Here is a 27,684-nt window from a genome sequence, read left to right on the forward strand (position 1 = left end):
CTTATGTTTAACTGTTATTATACAGCTGGAGTATTAATTTAGAGGGATACAGTATAAAGCAGGTTATGAGTCATGCAATGCTTGTCCTTGCCATGTGGTGGCAATTCGATAGCTTGAGGCCTCTATAGGAGCATCATCAGTAAGGTCATACAGTATGCAGCTGTTGGAACTATAGGTCAAGCATGCTGCATATTGCTCTCTAATATGCTCACTCTTCACAAACAAACCCTTTTTCATTACATGCACTCAAGAACATCTCTTTTTTTGCCTTTGTATGAGAGTACACTTTGATATCACATGGTTTAAAAGCATTAAAAAAACTGATTTATTTGTTTTATGTATGCATTAAAAACATTTTTTTATGAACTTTTAATGATAAGAAATGCAATATTTAGTGGTGACCAACATTGTACACAACCCTTTTAAAGCATGACCCCCCCCCCCCTCCCATTACAAAAACTGTAACATTATTTACAAATGTAAAATAATAACATGATTTGATCACTTTTTACAGCATGGCAGTAAATAATCACATTCCATTTTCTCAATGTTAAAGGGGTCGTATGATGCGATTTCAATTTTTCCTTTCTCTTTGGAGTGTTACAAGCTCTTGGTGCATAAAGAAGATCTGTAAAGTTGCAAAGACTAAAGTTTCAAATCCAAAGAGATATTCTTTATAAAATTTAAGAGTCAACCACGCCTACCTAAAACGGCTCGTTCTAACACGCCCCCACATGTCTACATCTCGATGTGGGAAGATTTGCATAACGCCGCCCAAATGTTCACGCAAAGAAAGAAGGTGTAACTTTTATTCTCGCTGTAGTATTGTTGCCGCTGCCGCCATGTACTGAAGCCGCTGTGTGCTTCGTTGTGAAAGTGAAACTACTTTGTTTGGCCTTCCAAAAGAGGACGATATCTGCTTCATGATGCTGGAGCTGATCCATGCTGGTCAATGAGGAAATACATCAACTTCACGCTGTGGATCGCCGGATCCGTGGACGAAGCGGAGTCCAGCCTGGGGTCGTCACATGTGGTTGCCTCAAGCCCTCCGGCCGCTCCTTCGTCGAATCCGCCGGCCGCGCCGTTCTCAAGCTGCCAGCCATTCCTCACTCTAGGCCTCCGGCCGCCGCTCACTCTTGCCCGCCGTGTGTGACACTGTGTGTTTCGTTGTGAAAGCGAAACTACTTGGTTTGGCCTTTCAAAAGAGGACACGACTAGAAATCAGTGGTTAAGTTGTATTTACAACACTGTTCCAGAACAGTTCAACCCAAATATTCAGACGTGTGCTGCGCATTTTATGGAGGACTGTTTCCTGATCCTGGGAGAGTAGACTACAATGCCGGCTGTTCTGACTCACAGACTGTAAGTACGTTTTCATATTTAAAGAATTTGCCACTGACGATTCAAACGCGAGTTTTGAGCAGTGTAGAATAGCACTTGTTGTTTGTCATTTCTCCGATCACAAATGCAGACATGGTTTTATGTTTACGCGGCGCGATGCAACACAACGTGTAAAAAGACAATATAAGTCATTATAATCCGTAATTATGTTCCCACTGGATGAAACAAATGCCTCGTTTATAAAGGGTTTTCATGTTTTTGTCTCGTCGCTCCAGCCGGACAGGGCATCACAGTATGGTAGGGGCATAACATTTCCGTCACACGCTTGAGGTATTCGGCCAATCACAACACAATGTAAAAATCGACAAGACAGGGCATAGAGGAGAAACAATAATGTACAGTATGTGGAAAATAATGTGTTTTTTTTACCTTAAACCGCATAAACACATTTCACTACACCAAATACACAAAATAATGTTATTTTTAACAACATCATATGACCCCTTTAACACAAATGGTCATGTTGACTGCATTCCTCATGCTCAACATTCAACCCTGTTACTTAAGTAAAAATGATCAAACAAATATTTTGCTTCACTTGCTAGCCTGACCGACAGCTTAATTTAGGCTAAAAGTGCAACCCTATTACACATACTTCTGTAGTTTTTTTTTTACATTTATTTAATGTTTATTATAAGAAAATTGATCAAAGTACACAAATCTGGGGTTTAAACAGTCTCACATTTGAGTAAAAAATTGCAAACTCCTTAGAATAAAATAAAACTGTTTGTATGAAATTTAGTTTGACCTGCTGAAGTTGTCTATTCACATTTTCTGCAGACTAAGCAGCTCCTTTCACCGAGCAAAACCTGTTTAATTTTTATTAGGTTCAGATGAAACAAGACATGTCGACTACAAAACTTTTGTCAGTCCCATTTCTACTGCCTATATGCTATAGTACAGACAGAATATGGTCATGTCTCGAAACCTATTGAGCCATACTTCATCACAGACGACTTTCGGCGTCAGTTCAACTCAAGTGTCAGCAAGTGTCGCTCTCTCGCAACGCGCCCGTGACGCTGTCTAGGTAGGCAACGAGCTAGTATTTGAGACACAGCCCGAGAGTTAGTGGGTGCTTGCGCGTGTAGGGGTTGGACTTTTCCGAGGCCAGGCTCTGTGTAGTCGAGCACAAGTCTCTCTCGACGTCATTCGCATTGGAAGGCGAATGTGTCGGTCATAGTGACTGACTCCGGGCTCGCGGATAGTCTGCTGTCCTTTTCTCTCTCCACAAACTCACTGCCGACCTTCCTCATCAGCTGCGAGAGTTTTATCGGTGCCGACTGTCAACAATAAAACAAAGATCCATCCCGATGCTTCAATTTATTCCTCCACTTGAAGTAGACGAGGTAAGCGCGGAGCGTATTCATAAATAACTGAGATCATGTAAGTGGCGTGGAAACGCTGCGGCGGCACTGCTGTTGCACATAGCAGGGGCAACAGTCATACGTGTATTCATGCATTGTTGTCTGGCGGTCGGTGCGATCTTAGGAAAGTTCACAGGCATGTCGTAACCCAAGGCAGACACACTCTGTAGCCGAACCGAGTCGCCAGTTGAGTCAAATTAAACATCTTGATATTTCTAAATGTTTTTATGGTTGCGCTCTATTGTACTGATATTAAAGATACTGATCTGATTGACTGAAGAGCTCGGCTCTAGGACAGAGATCCAGAACCAGACAGACACTTTACACTAAAATCGGATGTTTTTTAAAATTTTAGATAAGAGCATGATGTTGGGCTTTACTGTATCTGTAAACAATTTCAACTCATTAAAATAGAAAAGTTTCATTTTTGTTTACTGATTTTTAACTAAAATCAAAGTGGCAGCATGTTTATTGCAATTTGCAAACACTTTGAAATGATTGTGACATGTTCAATGAATGGAAATAAGATGTTCTTATAACATTTATGATGATTTGTACAGTCTCACTTTGTACAAAGTTGAATGTTCACTTCACGGTTGAATTAGACATGGTTTTGATTAGATGGTAAATAGGCATTGAATGGCTTTGACACAGTAGATGGTTTTATTTTTGGCTTCTGATTAAGCTAAATAAATGTAGGCCTATTTGGTCGTCATGGAACAAATTCACATACTGGAAAATGGCAGTGGGGGGATTGTGAGGGACAGTGTCTTTATGTCTCAGTAGTGTGTGAGCAATATCTTTCTTCGCTGTTTTTTTGAAAATTCACTTTAAATTACACTGTAGAAACAGCAGAGTTAAACTTGAGTTTAATTTTATATGAAAAATCTTAAGTCACAACCTGCAGCAGTAAGTTTATAACAGTGTAGTGAAGATACTATGTTGTTTTCATCACTTAAACTGTTTATTCATTATCTTTAATGTAAAGAAGTCAGTGAAATCTGTGGCGACTCACAGCAGAAGTTATTTTGCAGTTGCTATCCTTGTCAGACACACTGGCATTCAAAGTCCGAATAACTCACATGCACGCACACACTCAGTAGATTCAGAGGATCAAGGTCCAGTTGGATTTTCTAGTGAATGCACGGTTCACATTAAGCAAAGTAGATTACAACCCGTTTTCGTCAGTCTGAGCATGGCTGTCTTATTTCCTTTAAACAAAAAGACTGACTCCGTGACATTTACATGTTGTACTCTCCGTGTCATCTTTAAATGTGCACTTCCTTCCTGCAACACAGTCACAGAAGAAAAATGAGGTTTTGTCCCTCATTTAATTGTAAATGTCACAAAGTGGGTGTATTCTGTGTCCAGAAATCACCTCGCTGACTTTTTGAAGAGTGGACATCAGAAAGTTGTTCTGTACCAGTACATGTTGATAGGCCACTCAGGTTTATGCTGCAAAGTTGGGCTTATTTGTTAGTCTTGTGAATTAGATCATTTTCAGTTATATACTATTACTTTCAGTAAAATAGCCTGTCTCACAGTCTAGTTTCTTGAAATGAGATATGATACTGTACCTGATTAGTGAAAAGAGGAGGACTAGTAACGCAAAAGAAGGAAGACATAATTATTGTTAAATAGTTTCATTTCCATCACCTGTTGCTTGTTGAGTTTTATTTTCATTTAAATGGTGTGTGTAACTGTGTGTGTGCATGCCTATCTTACACTTTCACATAGTGCTCCAAGATTTCTGCCCCTCTGGTCAAACCGGTTTGAATTGCGTTCCTCTCTCAGCTACTATTTAGCTGTTTTTTAACAGGAGTGTGACGTTTAGGAGAAGTTTAAGGGAAGTTTTAATCTTTCCTCTCTTATATTGCACTCCCCATTTTTTTTGTTCAACATACAGTATATTACAGCACAGCTTAAGTTACTCCAGAAACAGTGGCATTTTTTAGGGAATGATTTTAGTGTGAAATTACTGTGAGTGTTTTCTGTAAACATAAGTGCAAACTTTTCATACATTCCTTAATTTATGCATAAGGTATCCAACAAAGTGAACATCTCCAGTGATAGTGCGTACAGTATATGTGCATGATACAGTGCTTTGCAACATTCAGTGCCTGTGGGGAAATCTGTAATGTGGGTTGTCTTGTTACTCTTGCTGACGTAAAGAAGCTTCTCAGAGTATGTGCCGCCTCTTTGCTGCTCTCTGAGACCGAGATCCATAGCGCTGCCTGCTCTGAAGTGTGTCATCCACTCCATCTATCCTTCATTTATGAGAGTAAAATTGCAGTTTTATGCTGGTTGTTAGATTGATAGCTCCACTAGGCCTATTAGTTGGATGATCTTTGCATTGGACAATGCCTCTTCATGGTTTCCACAAAAAACATTAAGCAGTACGGACACTGCACTGATAATTAGAAAAATAGTTTTTTGAGCGCAAAATCAGCATATTTGAATAATTTCTGAAGGATCATGTGACACTGAAGACTGGAGTAATGGCTGCTGAAAATTCACCTTTGCATTACAGGAATAAATCATAAAATATATTGAAATAGAAAGCAGTTGTTTTAAATTGAAATAATGTTTCACAATATTACTGTTTTACTGTATTTTCAACAAATAAATTCAGCTTTGTTAAGAGAATTCTTTCAAATTAAAAAAATATATATAATGTAGCAGAATTATATCAGCCGTTACTCACTCTTTTTACATATCGTTACTAGTTATGACTCACAGTGGCCCAAAAAAGCTGTGACAAACGGACATCTTATCTGCTAATTTGAAGAGCATTAGTTGCAGAATGAGTTTTCATCAGCTCTTATACACTCTGAAAGTAAAGACAGACAGCTCTAAATTTTACATGGCTACACAGTGCAGATTTGCTTGCCTAGTTACTGGTGTTTTCTTTTATTACATTTCAGTTTTGGCCAATACAAGTGAGATCATGTTCTAAAAAACTGCAGTAAAGCAACCGATGCATATCTGTCCACTTTTAGTGTGAGACGTTATGGTATAGTAAAAACTGTACAACAGGCAGGGGTGAGGTACAGTACAGATTCAGCATGCGACAGTTTTACAGACATGTTATTTTGTTAGTTTTTAAGATGTCAGACGGTTGTCTGACCCCTGCAGCTTTCACTTGGTGCTGTGTGGGAATGTGGCGTCTGGCCCTTCTCCATCTGTCTGTCTCAATCGCTCTATGTTTACCGTCTCACACATCTCTCTCTCTCTCTCTGTCTATCCTTTCTCCCATAGCCTTCTCTCTATCTGTCTTGCCTCTTTCCCATTTGTTTCTGTTAGTCTCACTTTCTTACTGTTTTGCTTGTTTGTTCAGTGTCATTGTGCCTTGATCAGGAGTTCCCATATAAATGACACTCCATCTTTGCACTGCAACAAATTACAGCAAGTACAGAGCCCAGGTGGAGAGGATGGTGAAACGTGCTGGAAATGTTTCTGTACAGTAAGACTACAGAACTGTGAGTTTTTCCCCTCTCCTATCATCATCGTCATTGAAGACCCCATTAAAGCACAATTAGAGTTGTATGAAAGTTAGTTCTTACTCCTGATTGTTGGCAAAAATCACTTTTGTTTAAAATATGCAGTCTTTCTCTTTTGGTGATGATAATAAACTAAATTTTTGTCCAATCAGTTCTTTAGAATGAGAATGCCCCTCCCCTTAATTCCAAGTGCCACTGACCAGCAAGTAGCGATGGATAGATAGACAGACAGACAGACAGATGATAGATAGATAGATAGATAGATAGATAGATAGATAGATGGTGCTGTAGTTATTTCCCTTATTAAAAACGTTAAGTAAACAGTATTGTACATTTGTCCTTTTGTCTGATTTTCACATGATTTTTGCCATAAAGTTTGAAATGTTGTGTTTCATCTCATAGCTGGTTGTTTTGGTTCATGGCTTAAAACTCTTAAACAAATACTTTTTAAAAAATCCCAATGGGCAAAATGGCATTAACCAGTAGCATCATCTGCTTCATGACTGCTGTTGTCCTTTATGTGTGTTTATGTCCGTTATGTCTAATGCACGCATTTGCATTAGTAAATCTCAGTGTTTCGCAACATGCATGTGACTTTGTCTACATTTGTGCATTTATTTCTGCAGGTGTTTGAGAGCTGCAGACAGCGTGAGTGTGTATGTGTGTGTTTGTGGGAATCATTACCCTCCGGATCTGAAATAGCACGGTGAGGGGGGAGGGGAGCTCTGAAGCACAGGCATGGAAACGTGCAGATCCTGTTACAGGATCATAATATCACTGAAAACTCTGCGCTCTGTGCTCCATCCTCTCCGCTGCACTTGTTCGCCAGCTCACGCCATCCTTTCTGCCGCCTTCTCTCACTCCATCTCCACCAGTACACCCAGTGCCGAAGCTCCGGCATAACACCCGGTCCCTCATGTGCCGTATGTGTTGTGTGTAGGATTGGAACAGAACGTACAGCCTGCTTAGCAGCCCTGACATATTTCCAGACTCTGCTCTGACAACTCAGTCAGAGCTCTCCTCCCGAAAGGCCTCTGCCTTATTTTTTACGTTAATTCCACCGTTATCCGGTGCTGTGTCTCAGACACTTAGCTACTGGATGGAGCCGTAACTGGGATCTAAGTTGCGCTTCTGAAGGTGTCCTTTAAAGGTGGGCTTCTGCCAGCCATTTTGTCAAACTCTATAAAGCCCGTCTTGCACCAGAGACATTTTTTGACACTGTGTTTTTCCTCTCCTTGGAGAGTTTTCACTCAGGGTCATTGCTCAGCACTGGTGCATTAGGGAGCAATGAGACAGGTTGCCTGTTTATGAATGTCTCTTTGCGTGAGGGAACACTGTGTGCTGCCCCAGCACTTCTTACTGAGGAGAACTCAACATTCCCCTCTTTTTCCTCCTCTCTGGCTCCTCCTGTTGTCCCCCTATGGTTAATATATCCAGGTCAGGAGCCAGTGTACAGGTTGTCCAGTCACTCTGGTAAAGGTAATTTGCAACTGGCAAGCATAAAGAGTCAAAGAACCAAGAAGTGGTGAAGATCTTCCCACCCATGTTGTCTGTCTCTTTGGATGTGTCATATTTGTTATAGCTACAACTGTTATAAAATATGTGCTTGTCTGGAAAAAAAGAAGTACTTAATTGAATACATAAAGCTACATACATACATACATACGAATATAATAAAGCCACAGAAAATTATAAATTAACAAAAAAATTTTTTAAATTATTAAATAAAAATATAATTCCTGAATAATAAGCGAATAATAATAATTAGGGATGTGCACGTGAGTGGCAAATCTGTACTAGTTTTTATGATGCTTTCTGGGAATTTCTAGTTGCATGTTTCAGAGCAGTGGAATGATTCTGACAATGGTACTGGACTGGCCTAGAAACTCCCTGGCCAGTGTACTTCTGAACTAGGGAGCAGAAGGATACACACTTTGACCTTTCATGCTGAAGATGAAAGTAAAATGATGGAGAGAAGCAGAAGCAGTCAGAGGCACAATCAGAAGGAATGCGTAGGGTGGGGCGGCAATGGCATTTGAGCGCTGCAGACAGTCGTATCCACTCCTCAGCGTGAGTCACAAGGACGCGTTCAGCTGCCGTGGCATTCCTCTGTGTGGATTACTGTGGGGAAACTTTATTTGCTAGAGACTTTCTTGAAAGCTTCAGACAATGGCATACAGTTATAGGGCTACTCTGGGTGAGTTTATAGCCACAACGAAAGACTAAACAGTTTGTGGTTCTCAATGATTTTTGCCTGTTTTTTTTGTTACATTTTTGTCTGTCTCTTTAAGTCCCTCAGATCTGAACACAAATTTGCTGTGACTTTTTAGTTGCTTAGTGCAAGATGCTATTTGTATTATTTGTGCCATTCTTAGACTCATTTTCTGTTACTCATCCTTCCAATAACATCTCGAAAACAGCCTGAAATTGCATCCTCAACTTTTTGGCAAGACTCTAGTCTAAAGTTTTTTTTATTGATATTACTATTTTAATTTTAATATCTTGAATATCGTTTGTGCTCATGTCTATGTCACTGTTCTTTTATTCATTTATTTATTGGGTTATTTTTCGATTTCAAACTGGCTTATAGTTTTAAATATCTCTCTAGATATTCTTTAAACTCAATAATTATAATAATTCAAACCCACCCCCCCCACACACTAAATTAACTGAACTGGACTGCATATGATTGTAAATCTTGTTTACTTGTTCGTGAACCCTCCATCTTATGAATTATTTGCGTGCTCTGCATGTAAACGCCATGCTTTGGAATGCACATCCATCTCCGGCAGACATAACCTGTTTTTCTCTCCAGCTAGTCGTTTATTGTTTTAGAATCATCGTCTCAGAAGCAGCGAAGAGAAACATTTCTTTCTTTAACTTTCCTCAGCTCCTCTTCTCCCCCAAACTCCCTCTCTCTTGCTCTCTTTGTCAACTCTTTGGGTGTATTCCCAGCTGACTGTGTTTGTCATGGTAACAGGCAGCAAGGCAACAGGCCCAGCCACTTGCACTTCCTGAGTGAGAAGAGCTGCCTGACAGATTTGCGTCTGCGCAGAGTGTGTGTGTGTGTGTGTGTGTGTGTGTATGCAGGCAGGGCTAGGGTGCGTGAGGCTGTCAGCCTGTATTAGGTTCAAGCACACTGCAATGCTGCCTACTGCTACCGGGCTTCACTTTATGCTAATGAGGGGAGGCCTCAGGAACAGGCTTCCTTCTCTTTCTGTCTCTCTCACTCACTCCTGACTGCCTGTCTCTGTGCTTTCCATGTGAGCTGGAGAGAAGACTGATCTGTTGTTTTAAATGACACATACATGTTTTACTTGATAAATAGCCCTCATTCTGACCTTAAAGTTGGTTTGAAATCAAAATCGACTTTTTAATTTCTTAATCCATACTCATGGTCTTTTTGTGAATGACTCATTGGCACTCTTTATTTTAAAGGAAAAAATCTTCATAATCTTTCATGAAAATGTAATATCTTCTGAAACATCTTTCTTTCTCGCTGACATCACCAAGTCCTCTTATGGACCATAGTCAGGTAAACACCATAGTTACTGGTTGTACTGTCTTAAGGGACAATCAGTATTTTTTTCAGTATCCTATTCTGAAGGATCATGTGACAATTTAGCTTTGTCATCACAGGAATAAATTATGTTTTATTATTTAAATTTTACATTTAAAACTGTTATAATACAAAGCAGTAATTTTGATTAGTAATAATCTAATTTCTAATAATAATGCATTCTTGTTGAGTATGAGAGACTTCTTTCAAAAACATTAAAAATAATCTTACCAACCACAAACCTTTGAACATTAAGGTATGTTGCATTAAACTATTAAAAAGAGGTGGCGAATGCTGTTCTAAACATGCTAGAGTATCACAGAATTAAAGGTGGGGTAAGTTATTTTTCAAAAACGCTTTTGAAAACTGATTCGGGCCGACTAGAAAAACAAACTTGTAGCCAATCAGCAGTAAGGGGCGTGTCTACTCATGATGTGGAGGAGAGAGCGTTCAGTGCACAGGACGGACATTAGCGAGCTGAGCGACAGAAGGATAGAGATGGCGGATGATAAAAATAAAAAACATACGTTTTTTTTCATACGTACGCCTGGGTTGCGTACGTATGTGTGGGGCGGAGCTATCAAAATAGGGGCGAGACCCTTTTGGGGTAGGGGCGTGTTTGTTTTGGTGATTTCAAATGTCAACATTGGCTACCAGAAATCGCTTACCCCGCCTTTAATAAAATGTATTAATGTAGCGCAACTAGTAGATTATGGTGCAATAAATTCCAAGGTCTTGAGTTCAGTTCTCTGGAAACACACATCCCGTACTGATCAAATGTACGGTATAATTTGAATACCGTGAAAGTCGCTTTGGATAAAAGCAGCTAGCAAATTAGTGAATTAAATTTAAATGACTACTTCAATACATGACAGAAACCATTCATCAAATGATCTTTTTCTAAAATAGCTTCCACATTTGAGTCACGCTATGTTGTAAGCACAGTGAAACGTTCCAGTGTACAATTTTAAGTTTTTCAGTCCATCTGTCAATGGTGTCTCCATAACCCCAACCCTTTTTCTTCTCTCCTTGCAGAGCAATGGTGAATTAGTGTACTGTAATATTACGGTGGCTCATGTGATCTGTTTTAAATCTCGTAGCATGAACCTAGTGCACAGTAGATGAGAACACAGCTGCCTAACATTCAAAGCTCAGCATAGGTCACACACTCGCTCCTCCTCTCTGTCCCCCTTTTCCACCGAACACTCAGCTGGATCTTGTCTTCGTGCAGCCAGCATGTGTTTAAGCAGGGAGTGATCAGGGCTTTGCGCTCATGTGACACATTCTTACCGTGAGTACTTACTGAAAGTCTGACACACATTTGCCTCCCTTCTCGCTGCAGCATGGCTCAGGAAGGAGTAGTCAGAGCTGTATTCCTGTAAACGCTCCTGCAGTAGCAGCTCATGCAGTACAGTTATTTCCAGCAGCACATCTTTCCCCGTAACTCGAGGGTGAATTCTCGTGCTGAGATGTTGTTGTTAATGTCCTGTTCGAGATGCTGTGATTGCATAAACATTGTGCGTACATCTGAGTGTCTTCCCATATTGTTACCTTATCTGCTTGGCAGTGTTGTAACGTGAGGCATTTTGGTATCTTTGCAACGAATGCACAGAGACTGTACTGACTCACCCCAGCGGCGGCACCGAATGCTAATATGACAACAGCTTGCAGGCCAATGTCATAGCAACCAAGCTTCAAGCCACAAATCTGTTTATCGAAACATTTTCTTGTATTTTTAACCAAGTCTGTTTGGTCAACTGGGTCATACCAACTGTTGTATTCATCTATTGGTTTTATAGTTTCAAACATGTTTTTATGAAAATAGCCATTCATAAAAAACTATTACAAGTGCTATTATTTATTTTAAACATTAAATTGGTGTTTTTGTGAATCATCAAAATGTCGAACCAAGATTGAGTGATGTTCTGGTTCTATTTCCCCTGGCACTTTCTTTACTTTCATGTCACCTTCTACACCATGATTTCAAATAAAGGCAGAAAAGCCTAAAAAACTATTTTTAAAATGTTTTTGTGTTATTCTGGACCGTGTTATTATTTAAAAGTGAAATGTGCAGTTTCTGTGAACTAGCGGCATTCAGCAGAATATCAAAAATTAATCAAACTGGTTCCCCAAACACACCCCCTAACTGATATTAGTCAGATAAACCACCAGCCCCGCCCCCGAACTCACCTCATTGGTTGAGCTAGTGCTGCTATGGTCAGAATTCTCAAACAAACAGAGCAATGTTTTGATAGTGTCACAGTGTTTATACTTTTCAGCAGATTTAATGCTGCCATCAAATGCACCTAGGAAACTTGTACCTCCGAGTCAGGCATTCATTTTTATGACATCACGCATTCAAGTAGGAGTCGAAAGTAGCCTAAACAAAACAAAATAATTATTTTGTGATAAACCCATCTGAAATTAAAAACATTTTCTATTACTTTTATATATATAGATATATTATTTTATGTTGTCTATATTGTAAATCAGTGTTTCGGCCATGTTTTAAATCAACACTCCCATTCCAATGTCACATTTCAGCAACATAACTTATAAATATGATATTTCAAACTTCATTTGAAGGCCACATAACCTAAAATTGGTTAACTTGTTGTTGTCTCGACATGTTCATCTGCCATGGAGAAAGTATTTTACCATAGAAAGAATTACACACCATTAATATCTCCGTTTCTAGAAATGAGTGTATTTTTACCATTAGTTATTTTTCTGTAGATCAAGAGATTTATATGGAACTAGTGCTGAGTCATAAGCGAGATAAACACCAATGAGTCATAAAGGTAATGAGTGGCTGTATGGCTAACGCTCTCTCTGTTTCTCTTTACTTCCTAAGCAGATATATGTTGGGTAAAGGGGCAAAGCGGAAACTAGATGAGGATGAAGAGGGGCTGGAAGGCAAAGCGTTGGCGGCAGGGGCCGGAGCGATGGCCAACGGGCTCTCGAAGGTCTCCTACACCCTGCAGAGGCAGACCATCTTCAACATGTCTTTGATGAAGCTGTACAACCACCGGGCCCTCACCGAGCCCAGCTTGGAAAAGCGCGTGCTCATCAACAACATGTTGAGGCGCATCCAGGACGAACTGAAGCAGGAGGGCAACCTGCGGCCGCTCTTCTTCCCCCCTTCACCTCCTCCCGACGACCCCATGGATGAAGGTTTCCGCGAGGCGCAGCCTGCTTTCAGCGTGTTGTCCATGGTTGCTCCACCGCTGTCCCAGTCACCGGCTCTCTCCTCTCCGGTCCTGACATCGCCTTCGCTAGTGCTGTCAAACCCAGCGCCTTTGGAGGCCTGCCTCACCCCAGCTTCGCTTTTAGAGGAGGACAGTGTCACGCTTTGCACATCACCCTCTCCGCTGGCTCCTCCTCTTCCGCCAACACTTCCCAGACTCCCTTCAGCTGTAGCCAGAGACAGCTTCTCTTCTGCCCTGGATGAGATTGAGGAGCTCTGTCCTTCACCCTTACCTACAACTACATCAGCGCCTGGTGCTACCTCCCTCTCGTCCCTTACAGTGTCCCTCCAACTGCCGTTGTGTCCCCCCAGCTTAAACTCAGGGGCCTTGGACTCCAAAGACTGCAGTAAGCCCTGCAGCCCAAAGCTTGAAGGGCTGGTCCCGCTGCCTGAGGAACACTCTGCGGTCCCTAACGCGCCAGAGACTCTTCCTCCTAACAGCCTGGATATGAGCACCTCACCCTCCGCCTCGTCCTCGGGCTTTCTGACAGACCTGGCCCTGGACGACATCCTCTTTGCAGACATTGACACTTCCATGTACGACTTCGACCCTTGCACCTCGTCCTCGGGCACGGCCCCCTCGAAACTGGCTCCTATGGTGACTGCTGACGAGCTCCTCAAGACTCTTTCACCCTACAGCGGTGGCGCTCCTGCTGTCAGCTCGAACCAGCCTTTCAAAATGGACCTCACCGAACTGGACCATATTATGGAGGTGCTTGTGGGATCATGACCGGGTTTGGAAGGGAACTAAGGAAGAAATGCAAAATCAGTCAAAGAGTTTTTAAATATGAACTGAGAACGAAAACTGAATAATCACTTTGTGAGTGTTTGGGGGCTTTTTGTACAGTTTTTTGTTTGTTTTGTTTTTAAAAACAAATGAAATTGTCCATTTTAATGGTGATGTTACCCAGTACTACTTCTTAACACTGTGCATGCACTGTGCTTGCCTTTCCCAAAAATGAACATGAAGAAATCTTACAGAACACACTTTGGCTTCTGGCTGATCTGAGTGCCTTCATCATTTATGACCACTTGCTAAATTCCTGTTTGTTTGTCTTGTCTCATTTTCCTCCTCATCATTTCTAATTGAACCAGATGGATTATTAGAGGAGTAGCGTCTCTCCCCTTCTCAGCATACAGGTGCAAGAATTTGCAACAGCAGCCTATTTTCATATTTTTCTTTCAATTTCACGAAGCACAATGAGAGCAACTTGGAACGTTTTTTTTCTATTCAAAGCTGTTTTATTGCTTTTTAGTAATATTTAAAGTAGTCTGTTAATATGTGGTCATTTATTAAAAAAATGTCGTCTGCTTCCATTTTAACATTCATTAAAGGGATAGTCCACCATTTACTCACTCTCATGTCTTTCCAAACCTATATAAGTTTCTTGATATTTTAAGATATTTTAATTTTTTTGTCCATATAATGAAAGTCAATGGGGTCCAATGTTGTTTTGCACCCTTTTTTTAAAATAGCTTTTCATGTTTCACAGAAGAAATAAAGTTACACCGGTTTGGAACGACATGGTTAGTAAATGATGATAATTTTAATTTCAGGTGAACTACCCCTTTAACATTCAATTAGTAAAACATATACATTTATTGAAATATACACATTTATGAAATATGCTTTACTGGATTATTTCTACATGCATGTGTGTAGTGGTCAGATATTTACAGTCAACCAACCGAATTTCTTGTGATCTGCCATAATGGCTCAGATTCCGTGTGTTTACATCTCAGCTGGCAATAAGTGAACATTTGTTCTGATGCACATTGTTTTACAGATACATTACTTTGATAAGCCAATGCTAAAACCCCTTTATGCTACAAATAATGTATGCAATCAATGCTTTTCTGATCAGTAATAAGCAAACTGTCAACTTTTCTCACCCATTTCCTTTTTTATCTGTGTCAAGGCATTGTCGTAACTTCTCTTTTTTGGCCTTTGTTTTGTCTTTATATCATCACTCAGTGAGTGGCTTGTTCAGTTTTTAATGCTACACTAATGCACAACAAGAGGGTCTATGCATGTCTGTTCATGCAAAATGGGGAAAAAAAACTGTACCGGGCAAGAAAGTTTATGGTTGCTATTCAGTTTGTTTTTTTAACCATTTCCATCATCATCATCATCTGTTTGCCAAACATTTCTTTCATGTACATCTCTCACCAGTACAACGGTACATTTCTGTTAACATACTAATGCATGCAGGATTATAGCTCATAATTGTACAGATGTCAGATGATTTTTGTATGGTTTGGTCTTATTTTATCTTATTTATACCATTGTTTGTTTGAGTTTTATTAATGGTATCTGTTCATGGTCCAATCAGACTCTCTCTCTGTTGTCCTGCTGGGTTTTAGTGTCTTTTGGCCAGTAGAAATGTTCGCATTACATTTAGGTGGAGTTAAGTTATGCACAGGTGTGATGGGAGAGTATTCTGCATGTATGTGCAATAGACCACACAGTATAAACACTTGGTATAAACCACTGATGTTGATCAGATGAGGTTTGGAAGGATTATTTTATGTGCACCTGACATAAAAGGAGAGGGACCATTTATCAAATCAGCTGTATTAGTTTCACATGGCGTTTGTCACACTAAACTAGCTTACAATAATAATGTTAGATATACATACCGACAAAAACTGTGCATAATATGCCTTCCTTGTAAGAATCAATTAAACAATGTAGAGTGCAATGTCAGAGAGGGAAGAAAACGTTTATATTTAAATGAAACATTATTTATCATATAAGTGTGACCATTAATAATCTGGCTTTTGAACCTAAGACAGAGGTGACAATTTAGATTGTATCCCCCAGAGTTCAGAAGAGAGATTGTCTGAGAATTGAAAACATGAGTGAATGAGAGCCGAGCGGACAAATCTACGGAATCAAAACTATGATTAATATTACTTATTATAGGATTTTTTTGGATTTGGAGTTTTTGTTTTGTTATTTATTTTTGTTTCCTGTGTAAATATATTTATTTTTGATGTGAAGCTAACATTCAGATTGTAATTTGTACAGAATAAGAGATAGGAATGTATTATGCTTATGGGAATGTATCACTGCTTATTAATTGGGGTGGAAGCCATTTTTCGTCTTGTTTTAATAATGCATTATTTTGTGTCTGTTTAGTTTCTTGTATTATAATTTGGGGTGGTGTTTGTGCTAGTCGTCTAGGTCAACACTCCCTGCCCCTATTTAATTATAAGTATTTAATGTTTTATATATTTCAGATTGTGTGCAAGGGAAAGGTTTGTGAAGCAATACTTTATTCTCTACAAACTTCAGAATTTCAATCTTCCAAAGCCTATTTCTGGGAAAATCTTTTTGATAACCCTCAATGCCAAATGTAAAAAAAGAAAGGCAGCATGATTTCTGATGACATTGGTTGTTGTTTTTTAATGGTATCTCACTGTCCCATGGTTCAGACCACACGTTCGGGGAAGTTTAACGTGGTTTCAGGATAGTGACCACTGGGATATATGTGTGTACATGTATGTGTGTGTGTGTGTGTGTGTGTGTGTGTGTGTGTGTGTATGAAAAAGAGAGACAGCATGTGGTGGAGGGTCTAACCCCTTTTTCTGCTCATTAAGAAAGGCTGTATCTTCAGGCCTTGGAGCTGTGCCTTTTTCTATGCAATATTACAAACATATTCATTTTGAGAAAAATAATAACCCATCAACTGATGATCACTGTATTTGCATCAAGGTGTGGACTGTAGAATATATATATAAAATATGGACACGTGTCTATGAATTTGAAACAGTCTTACTTTTCTAGTTTTATATCATACAATAAATGGATAAAAATTACACTCAGTGTTTGTTTTCTTCATCACACTAAAACATGCCACTATTAAAGATTATATAGTGAGTGCATACACTTAAAAAAATGATGGTTCTTTATAGGATCTGTGGTTCAATGAAGAACCTTTAACATCTATGAAACCTTTCCAGTGCACAAAATGATTCTTTATTGTGGAAACAGGTTCTTTGGACTGTTGATTTCTTCAAACTAAGAAAAAAATGGTTATTTTAAGAACTGTTCCATAAAGGTTTTTTTACCTCAAATGAACAGGTAAAGGTGTTTAATTTCTGAGTCATTCCGCTGCCCTGCATGAAACAGCGGACATTTCTCCGCATCAACAGTTGCCTCCATTTTGCACCTATGACTCATGAGCTGGTAGCAGGAGTCTATTTCCAGTATTGGGGCCACACAGCAGTGTTGCATGGACAGTTTTAGCACATGGCAGTGTCTGTGTAAAGTGTAGGGGGATGGCCGGCACAAAATACGGCCAAACTGATCTCCGGTCAGTGAGAATGTTTTTTTCCCTGGTGGATAATGTTGCTTTTTATGAGAGTGGTGAGTCAGTGTATGAGTTGTAGGATCACTCATGCTGACCATCTCACTTTTACTATGTTTTTCTTTCCTTTATCTAAACTAACTCTAGTTGTTTTTCTCTAACCTTTCAGTTCAGCTCTATGCGAACACTACTTTAATCCTGCGCTGTCATAAAAGGCTTGTTTTCATTTTCCGGCCCTTTATAGTCAAGCTTCTTAACAAGTTTCATGTTTCATGTGCAGATAGCAGGTGAAATATTTGCCTTCTCATACTGTATTGTTTCCAGTAAGCGTTATGGGGCCTGTGTCATAAAGCTGACTAATTTGCTGTGGTTAGTATTCGTCCTTTCCCTTCAACGTTCTTTGTTGGCCCACTTTTATCCACATGAAGAAATGGGTCAAACCGAAGGAAAAAAAGAATGTATGTTTCCTTACTGCAGCTCACTGTAATGCATGACTGGAAGGTACTGCAATGTTTGCAGTTTTATTAACTTCAGTCATTTACAGGTATGTCAGAAAACCCAAACACTCTAAATGACTGACAGGCAGAGTGCACCTCAAAGTCTTCATATACTAAAAAGTTGTATTTTTTAAAATAATATTTTTTTTTGACAGATTTGATTTTTCAGCAGTCAGATTGTATGTATTAATTTATTAGTGTTTACATAGACAGGTATATTCCTCTAACTTTTTAACCTCTTGACCTCTGACTGACTTACAGTCTGACTCAAGCACTTTTCAGCATCCAGTCATTGATGAATAAAAATGACATTCAGGATTGTCCACTTGAATATCCCGTTTTATTCGCAAATATATCCGATTAAAAAGTCATTGTGAAGTTTCACATTAACTTTAATGATTATAATTTCATTTTATATTTAATTTTGAAAAGGTATAAAAGTTTATCTTTGTATCGTATTTATCCCTAAATAGTACATATTAGTGCTTTAAAAGTACATCTTAGTACCTTTTGAAAAGGTACTGCCCCAGTGACACTTTTGACATTCCCCTAAATTCATCTGAACAACATGCGGTTGAGTTAATGATGACAGAATATTTATTTTGAGAGAACTATGCCTTCAAATTGAATGAGAGGGAGAAAGTAAACTGCCCATGAAGCTGCATTTCTAATTTGATTCTGCTCAGTTCACAGGCCATGAACTAGACAGCCTTCCTTGTTTCTGTGGAGGCAGAGAGAGAAAAGAAAGAAGAAAGAAGAAGAAAGCCTGCAAAAGCCTTGCTCTCCCCCTCCCTCTCCTCCCCTTCTCCCTGTCAGGTTGGCTTTGTGCAAATATCTGAATGATCTTGTTCTGCTGTGACCACGGAGGGAAAGAAGCCACACCTACTCTCAGCCAACCTCAAGCCCAGCTCAGCAGGCACACAAGCAGTTGCACGTTTATGTAACACACACACACACACACACACACACCAACCCATAGCTGCCCCCTCTGGCTGGAATTTGAATTGTGCACGACAGCTGCATCTTCACCCCTCCTCTGAAGAATACATGGTAATGCTTTTTTTACTGTGTCCCTGATACAGATATTACATGTTACTTTGCTTGATTACAATTCATCGTTATTATTACTCTATAAATACACATACACTCATCTATCTGGTATAGATCATAAATCATACGAAGCATTTCAACACGGAGAGATTTTCATTGGCTTAATATCTGACATTCAAGAAAAAATATCAAATTAAATTTCAGTTTCCATATTAAACAGGAGAGCAATTGTTTGACCAATTTACACGAAATAATACACTGTCTTTTGTACCATTATAAAACTATTGTGAGGACTGAAAGTAAGGCTGAAAGTAATATTTAACAATATAATACTTGTAAACCTTTGAAATACATAGAGGATAAATGTTTTACATTGTTTTACAAAACTTCTGTTACATTAAGCATAGATTGAATGTTGAACAAATGACTTGGAGTTAGCCAGTAAACTTTTCCAATTTGCTATCATTTAAAATGCATTAGCAGGAAAAGACTTATACAACATCTACATTACCTACCAAAAGCAACAGTAATCACCATAATGGTTACTTCAGGATATTAATGTCAATAAAAGAGCAAAACTTAATAGAGTCAAACATCCCTTGTGTATATGTATTTTGTAGCACCAATCAATACATTACAATTTATCAGTATGTATACTGGGCAAAAACACTATAACATTGGCATTGTTATCACTATGCTCTACTGACTTTTGTTTTTGTTTGTTTGTTTGTTTGTTTATTTGACAAAAAAAGTAGTGAGCACTCTATTCGTCAAGGATAACACAATAAAGTTTAAAACAAAACTAATATCCATTGTGGTCCTTGATGTAAAGCATAAACTTCACTCCCGGTAACAGGTACACTGGCACTGCATTATAAATACAAAAATTACAATAAAATTCCACTGACATACACTGATTTCCCTCTAAAATTCAGAATTTGTATTTACATTTTTATTGTCAGAATACAGTCTATTATTGTTTGAATACTGTAAAAAAAACAATGTAGATTTAGCCATAATAAATAATATTTTTGACTTGATAAATGTGTATATAAATGAATGTATTAATAAATGAATAAAATCAATTACATTTTATGAGAAATATTTTTAAAGTTACCTGAAACACAAACAAGTACTTTGAATGAAAACAATGGTGGATAATGTAAGATTTAAAGGCAGCAGACATATAGATTCTACAGGAGCTTAGAAGTTTCAAAAGAATGAAAGTTTGTGCCATATAACAGTGAGCTTATGCCGGGTTACATCTGTATCAAAGGTCACTGAGAGTTAATTATTATGAAGGACGCTGAGCCCTAAAGGATGGAGCCAAGACTGTCAGACTTTCTGGATTTTTAAACCTGTTGCATAACATAGGATTCGCTATCAGACATTTCATTCAAAGCAATGCAGTTTTATATGGTGTGTTGCTGTGAATGTGTTTGCAATGTTTTGGCAGTCATGTGATTGTACATTAATTCATGTGATCTTGTATTTGTGACCGTGTGTGTGTTGAGGGGAAAGGCCCAGAGTGAGGAGCCAGAACTGGAAGTAAGAAACAGACCACACACAGCTGCGACATGGAGAGAGTGGGTGTGAGGAAGTGTGTGGGAGCTTGACATTCACAAAAACACACAATAAGCCATATTCAGTGAGGGAGCGAGACAGAGAAAAAGAAACAGATTGCAATATATCGATATGGGGGAAGCAGACTGAAAGAAAGATCTTGAATATGACATCCTAAATTCTAAGTTTATTACATCTGTTCACCTGATGTTTATTTCTTTAATGCCCTGGAACACTTTTAGGCATCCAACAGCATTTTCTACAGTTAGTCATATTAGCAGGTGACGGTTAATGTCAGTTAGAGGGTCGAACATTGCATCATGTGTGGCAGGTGGGTGAGGTGTCCAGCAGGCCCAAGCGGGCATGAACAGAGCATGGCGGGCAGTGCCAGGTCCGTCTGTGGTGCTTTCCGCCTGAGCAGGTGAGGAGAATGGAGCTGTGGGAGAGCAGTGCAGAGCGGCTGCAGCATTAACCTAATTACAGGCTGGCCCTGCTAAATAAACACTTATTAAATTTGCATGCTCAAATACACTTCTGGACAGAGGCGGTCACAGTGCATGCAGCCTTTTGCTGTCACCCAGAAGTCCATACTTTGTTAAAAAAAATTATAATAATAATTAGTTCTAAAAGCACATGATGTAATGTCCCTGCTCAAAATAAAATAAAATATGTATGAAATTAAATTATATTAATTAAATAAATAAAGATAAAAAATATACTACATATAAAATGACATTCGTCCAAGGTCTCTCCCTCTACAGACTGAAATGCTTGGATAGAATCCAGCACCCTGTGACCCTGCATATAGGAAAAGTGGTTTGAAAATAAAATAAAATAAAAGAGTTTAGAAGGTAAAAATATTATTATTATTATTAATAATAATAATAATAATAATAATGAACGTGGGGAAGTGGAATCCTTTTTTAACTGAACACCAACTTATTTTATGTTAGGTTCAGACACCACAGAAATTAAATGAAATAAATAAAATAAAATATAAAATAATAGTTTAGAAGATAACAAATATTATTATTATTATTTATTTTTTTATGAATGCAGGGAAGTGGAATCCTCATATGTTATTTAACCGAACACCAACTTATTCTATGTTAGGTTCAGACACCGCAGAACCACTCTCTGACCAAAAAACCTCGTGCTCTCATTTAATTTGTTAACTGCACAGTTATCAAGGGTCAGGGTTTGTCTGCTTTAGTTGGACTTTGATAGCCTCTGCTGGTAGATGCTGTAACTACACCAACTGCCTCTGAAAAGCATCTTTCTCCATCGACGGACATTCAAAATTAGCCATGTTCTGTTGACTTTAGGCATTAACCACTTCACAAGACATTAATTGAAGTACTAGAGTTGTGTGGATTCCTTGTGGATTATTGTGAGTCTGACGGCACCCATTTACTGCAGAGTAGCCAATATTATTGGTGAGCAAGTTATAGAATGCTACATTTCTCCAACAAACTCATCTACATCTTGGATGGACCGATTGTAAATTAAATGTTCAAGAAATGTTGACTTTTATTTTTTACTTCTCACTACTGTAACACAATAACACAATACTGTAACACAATCACTTCTGCCACTAGGTGCCATTCGTGTCAACCGCCACCAGGGGTCTCCCTCTCGCCGCTCATCGAGGGCGCACATTTTAAAGATCAGAAACATACGGGAACAATGTAAATTCTTCCTCTCAGAATTAAACAACAACATCCAACACAACAAACAAAAAATGCAAAGCAAGGAATATATTTACCTAACAACAAATATACACGCAATATTAACAAAATATGTGTTATTATTTTACATTAAAAAATTCCAGCGACACTATCCTAGTCCGTTCAGGAAAGAAAATTGCCATGTTTTAAAACGAAAAAGTGTTGAACTGTAGCCACGTATTATTCTGTTGGTAATCATGTTCCGATCCAATGAGATTTGAGCAGATTAGCTTCATATGGAGGCTGGATTAACCTCCACCCGTACGAATCCGCGTCAGTATATTTCTTTCACACGTAGCAACACAATAGAGTTGTTTCTTAAGTCGTTTCGAGGATTTCTGTTCAAGAATTTTCTTCTTGAATTTAGGCACCTTGCAGCTCCCCGTGCAGTCTGCCACGACACTGACAGATCCTGGGCTGGACCGCCTTTGATAAGCATCCTATGGTATTTTGTTCAAGATGGCGGTGGCGAGCATGGAAAAGGACGCGATAGTAAGTCACAAATACTTTTGAAATCTTAAATGCTTCTGATTTTCATCAATAAGCCATTATTGTTAATACAAATAGATTTAGTTAGTAAGAAGCGCAGTGGAAATCTGTATGCATCACATGCAATGAGATGACTCGTTCATCTCTCATACCTAGAGTTGAAAAAAATCATAATGATTGTGTTGAAATGCAGACGTGGAAGACCGCAATGGAATACTTCAAGACTTCTTTTAACTCTAATGTATTTAGTGCACAGCCTGTTTTTTTTATCTTGTCTTTAAAGCTGATACAGAAGCAGATGTAGAAGGCGTGTCGTTGTTATTGTTAAAATCTGCATGTGCATCTGCATTACAGCGCTCGTGTGTTTTTGCATTTCTCATATTTAAGGGCTTTCTTAAACTTGTAAATCTTCTCTTTCTCATCTGAAGAACACAGAAGATGATCTTCACATTAATAACTCGTTTGGAGATACTGGGCTTATTTCCCCTGATAAAGAAGACATCGCTCGTATTCTGGTAGAGTAGATGTTTAAAAGCATCGTTGTTATCTTATGATATAGGTTCTGTTGCATTGATGATTTTTGTTCCCCATTTGATATACCAGACAGTTCCTTTTAGTGGACGGATCAGAGGTGGGATGAGGCCTGGGAAGAAAATTATTATAATGGGCATCATTGATCCAGAGCCAGACAGGTATGTTTTCATATCAAAATTGCATTAATTTAAGAATGTACACATTCTAGCAGTTGCAAAGAGTTACATCAGACAGAAGCTCTGTCTCAGAACCTTGTAAGCTTCTTTAAACCACATTTTTTGGCACTGCGGATCTATATGTTGTCTAGATAGGCAGCACTATGTTTTGAGAAACCGAGCCTCTTGTTTCAGATTGCACTGGGTTGTAGATCTGCTTGAGAGACACTGCATGGGTGTGTGCACTGCTTAGTGATGATGGGTGTTTGCATTAGCTGTTAAGGAAACAAATATAAAAACTGTGAGAGCATTGGGTGTGTCTTGGAAACTTAACATTTTAGGATGTTGATTCAAATAATCAGTGGTAAATCTTTTGATTCACAGCTAGTTCACGTTAACCTTATGTTGTTCCAGCCAGTATGAGTTTCTTCTGTGATAGGGTATACTGTATAAATATATACACCCGGGAACACTTCAGGGGTACATTTACTATAATTCTCAGTCACCAGGCATTCACATTGTTGCAGTTGTGTCGCTGCTTTACTTATATGATAAATATAGAATAGTAACAGAACTCTCTCCACTAGCAGAGCTGGGCTAGGGTGAAATATTTGTGTTTTATTAATTAAATTAAGTATTTAGGTATTGTAAGGAAGTGGAGCACCAACAGGCATGTTGCATATGAGAGTCTAAGAATGGGCAAGGCTGAAAAGACTTAACACTCATTTGTGATATTACACTACGGTTCAAAAAATTTGGGTGTGGTAAGGTCTTTTATGCTCACCAATTCTGAATATATTTGAGCTAAATACACTAAAATGTTGTATGCAGTAATGTTGTAGAACATTTTTCAATTTAAAAAATCACTTTTTTATTATTATTTGAATTTATATTAAAGTGTAAAAGCTGAATTTCGACAGCCATTACTCCAGTCTTCAGTGTCACGTGATCCTTTTGAATTATGTTGAAAACGGTTGTGCTGCTTAATTTTTTGCTTTCAGGCATCTTTGAATGGAAAGTTCAAAACAGCTGCATTTTGACAAATCTTTTGTAATTTCCTTACTATCACTTGATTAATGTAATTCTTCCTTTCTGAATAATAATAATTAAATGTATTTAAATATTAATTTTTCTAACCTCAAACTTTTAAACAGTAGTGTAGTTGTTTGTTTCTTTAAATCTAGTTCCAAAGGCTTTTTGTCACGATTAATATTTATGCATTTAGGAGACACTTTTATCCAAAGTGACTTGGATTGTGTTAAGGATATGAATTTTGCTGGTATTGTTCTCTAAGAATCATTTATTAATGTGCTGGTCTTTTTTTTTTTTTGAGAGTATAGTACTGGTTCCTGGCCTAAGGGAATGGAGCAGTTTAAGTTGGTGGCCTAGTCTTTAAATTGTAATTATGCAGCATTTTAATTAAGCATGCACATTACAGTCCTGATATGTCAATGGTAAGTCATTTCAGCTCAGGAATTCAGCCTTTCTAAACAGACTGCTGATCCCTTAGGAATGCACTGTGATGCTCACTCGGTGTGAGAATGGATTTCAATGCAGGCCTAAATTACTATGTAAAGTAGATGCATGCTATTTCTCTGTAATGTTTGGTATATTGGCACACTGTTTGTAATGCTTCATGCAACACTTGTCATTTTTATGTTTAGTCATATGGTTATGATGACATAACATATGAAACCTATTAGTACACATGAATAAATCTTTAAAAAAAAAGAAGACCAAGAACTTTAGGCAGTGCATTGCACCAGAAATTGGCTTTTTACATGCTTAAAGTTTGTTTTCTGCACAGCTTTGACATCAGTTTGACCTGTGGCCACAATGAGGAGAACGATGATGAAGACCTCACTGATGTGGCCCTTAAACTCAGAGCAAGATTCACTGAAAGGCAGTTCCTGAGGAATGCACGGGTTTCTGGGAAATGGAGTGAGGAAGAGACACCCATAACTTACTTCCCCTTCATTCCGGACCAGCCTTTTAGGGTAGCTGAAACACTGACATCTACATGCTCTCTAATCTGAGATCTCTAATCTGCACGAAGCATGAGTCCAGGGTTGTGTGCAAAACTGATGGCAGCTGCTTCATTACTTACAGTCAGATTTAACTGACACCGCTGTTGTATTTGCAGGTATCTTTTCAGACAGAAGGAAATATCCACATATGGTGATAGATATATATATACAATGGGCAACATTTGAAGTGGATTAAAAAAGTTCAACAAAGTTGTCCTAAGACAAGAACGCTTTTAGGTTTTAGGACCACTTTGATGAAAGGTTTTGATCCACTTCAAATGTTGACTACTGTATATATATATATATATCTCCAGAAAGTATGTCTGCTTTTGCATGACTGTTTATTCCTTTATAATAGCCAATTACTGAATTATTCCATATGGCGGAGAGTTGTACCACCAAAGTGGGTAAAGATGCTTGAAGATAATGAGTGCTTATTGTTTGTAATCTGGGCTGAAGGTGAACCAAAAAATGGGTCACTGTTGAGCTGAGATAAGCAGTCATGCAAAGTAAGACAAGCACTTCCTTTCAACACACTGTTCACAATGTGTCTCAGTGACTGACAAAGGATTCTTTTGATTTGATCTGATTTCGCTCTTTCTCTCCTGTCCTTTCCCCATTTATACAGATTGAGATCCATTGTGAGCACCAGCGTTTTAGGATCTTTGTGGATGGACACCAGCTGTTTGACTTTTATCACAAAGTAAAATCTTTGCAAGCCATTAATATGATACGGATAGTTGGGAGTCTTCAGATCACCAAGCTGGGCTAACCAAGCACACCTGAGCACACGCCAGAAGGGACTTCTGACCATCTGCACCTGTGCGTTTGCCGCAGCTCACACAAAGACATCAACAACATCTGCATTTCCACTTCTCTTTTGCCCTCTAACCTCACATTGTAATGATTTCTGAGGATTGTATCATACCAGGTTTGGTGAATGGTTGCAATATCAGATGTGTGTTTTCCAGTATCTTTGCTTCACATTGTAGCTTATTTGTTTAGCTTCAATCATTTTTCAGGGATCACACACTTTGATATGCACTCTGTGGCAGTAACATACAGTATGCCACTGGGATTTAGCTGCTCTCCATAGACACTGCCAGTGTGCTTGTGCTTGTAGTCTAGCAGTGTAGGTTCGAAATGATCCAAAACTCAGGAAATCGGATAAAGTTGATTTTACTTAATTTCACTCTGATGACAAATTTGCTTTAAATTATTATGAGTTACTCTGAAATGCTTTGGCTGCTAGAATATAGGAGCTCAGAGTCCGCATTTGCTGTTCCACCTGGGTTTGATTTGTTATTTAATCTGAATAATTAAAATATTTTGGAAGGAAGATGTCATTTTATCTCCAAATTGTGTAGCGGGGTGTATGGTAGACATTTAAATAGCATACCTTTCCTGTCTCTGTTCATTGCAACTACTCATTTTGGGAGATATAGAATATGTTACACTAAAGTTTTGTAGAATGTCACGATGAGGATTATTTAATTTGAGGTAGAGGAAGTTTTTATTTTTGGAAATTTGATCATCCAGTCATTCTCCTCCAAGCCAGCACAGTATTTAATTACAACAGTATAATGTTAAATCCTTGGCAACCAAACCAACACAGATGTTTAATTACATTGTTTTCTCTGAGGAATGACTTCAGTGCAGCAATTTTGCAAAAAATAACTCCGCTTATCTGTTTACGCTTTATTATGAGCACCTCGTAAAAGTTGAAGGAGCAGATATAACAGGGCTGAATTGTTTCTTGAATGTACTGTCATCCACTGATAGGCTTCGTAATAGCTTAGCTGTGGGTGTAAAGTGAGTGTCTCCTCCTCCTTCATACTCCTTATGTCACTCCTCTTAATACATATTTTAGACTCTAGGTAGCATGGTACATTTCTTTTTCCTCTTGGATTTTCAGAGCTTTGCTTTTAGAGCTTAATATGTCAGTTCTTTTATTTAAAGAGACTATTTCAGATGTGTTCATGTATTACTAAAGTGGCCCATTACTTGGAGTTAGTTTGTGATGTTGGATGTAGTTGCACAATAATGTTCATGCATTAAAATCGGAGTTGGTTCAGTGTGCTTTCGAAAACTTGGTATTTATCAGAAATGTGCCTATTGAAATATGGCGTTGGTGTTTGGGACCTAAAATTGTATTCTTACTAATGATTTACATAAACAGACTTCAATTTTGAGTTGCACTTTTCAAAGTATTTTTTTTTTGTAATGCACTTTTTGTAATGCAAGCTAGTGCTGATATT

The 27,684-nt window shown here is 38.5% G+C and overlaps 2 protein-coding genes across 6 annotated transcripts in view; both read left to right on the forward strand.

The window, feature by feature from the left end:
* Nucleotides 1–14,332, forward strand: part of LOC107601861 (SERTA domain-containing protein 2) — a 33,650-nt gene extending 19,318 nt beyond the window's left edge. Inside the window, exons 1-2 of one of the 4 annotated variants that reach the window (XM_016294188.1) lie at nucleotides 2,499–2,747; nucleotides 12,679–14,332. In XM_016294188.1, coding sequence (XP_016149674.1) covers nucleotides 12,686–13,801 — 1,116 coding nt within the window. In that variant the 5' untranslated portion in view covers nucleotides 2,499–2,747; nucleotides 12,679–12,685 and the 3' untranslated portion in view covers nucleotides 13,802–14,332. Of the gene's footprint in view, nucleotides 1–2,498; nucleotides 2,748–12,678 lie in introns of those variants that run through there. The other 3 variants (XM_016294189.1, XM_016294186.1, XM_016294187.1) reach the window with 3 other exon arrangements.
* An 8,129-nt stretch (nucleotides 14,333–22,461) lies between these two features.
* LOC107601863 (galectin-related protein B-like) lies at nucleotides 22,462–27,284 on the forward strand. Of its 2 annotated transcripts, XM_016294190.1 has the most exons (5): nucleotides 22,462–22,713; nucleotides 23,139–23,225; nucleotides 23,314–23,402; nucleotides 25,207–25,396; nucleotides 26,055–27,284. In XM_016294190.1, the coding sequence occupies exons 1-5, from the start codon at nucleotides 22,681–22,683 to the stop codon at nucleotides 26,196–26,198; spliced, it is 543 nt and encodes a 180-aa protein (XP_016149676.1). In that variant the 5' UTR covers nucleotides 22,462–22,680; the 3' UTR covers nucleotides 26,199–27,284. The 2 variants fall into 2 exon arrangements, with proteins under 2 accessions (XP_016149676.1, XP_016149677.1); XM_016294191.1 differs by lacking the exon at nucleotides 23,139–23,225.
* The last annotated feature ends 400 nt before the right edge of the window (nucleotides 27,285–27,684 follow it).

The sequence above is a fragment of the Sinocyclocheilus grahami genome, unplaced genomic scaffold, assembly GCF_001515645.1.
Source record: "Sinocyclocheilus grahami isolate Dianchi unplaced genomic scaffold, SAMN03320097.WGS_v1.1 scaffold313.1, whole genome shotgun sequence".
NCBI classification, from domain to species: Eukaryota; Metazoa; Chordata; class Actinopteri; order Cypriniformes; family Cyprinidae; genus Sinocyclocheilus; species Sinocyclocheilus grahami.

What these genes read in the sequence shown, in the direction of transcription:
- LOC107601863 (XM_016294190.1), top strand. Translation starts at nt 22,681, where the DNA reads ATGGCGGTGGCGAGCATGGAAAAGGACGCGATA. An exon ending in GCATGGAAAAGGACGCGATA is followed by an intron (nt 22,714 to 23,138) that starts GTAAGTCACAAA and finishes TCTCATCTGAAG; the next exon opens with AACACAGAAGATGATCTTCA. An exon ending in AAGACATCGCTCGTATTCTG is followed by an intron (nt 23,226 to 23,313) that starts GTAGAGTAGATG and finishes TTGATATACCAG; the next exon opens with ACAGTTCCTTTTAGTGGACG.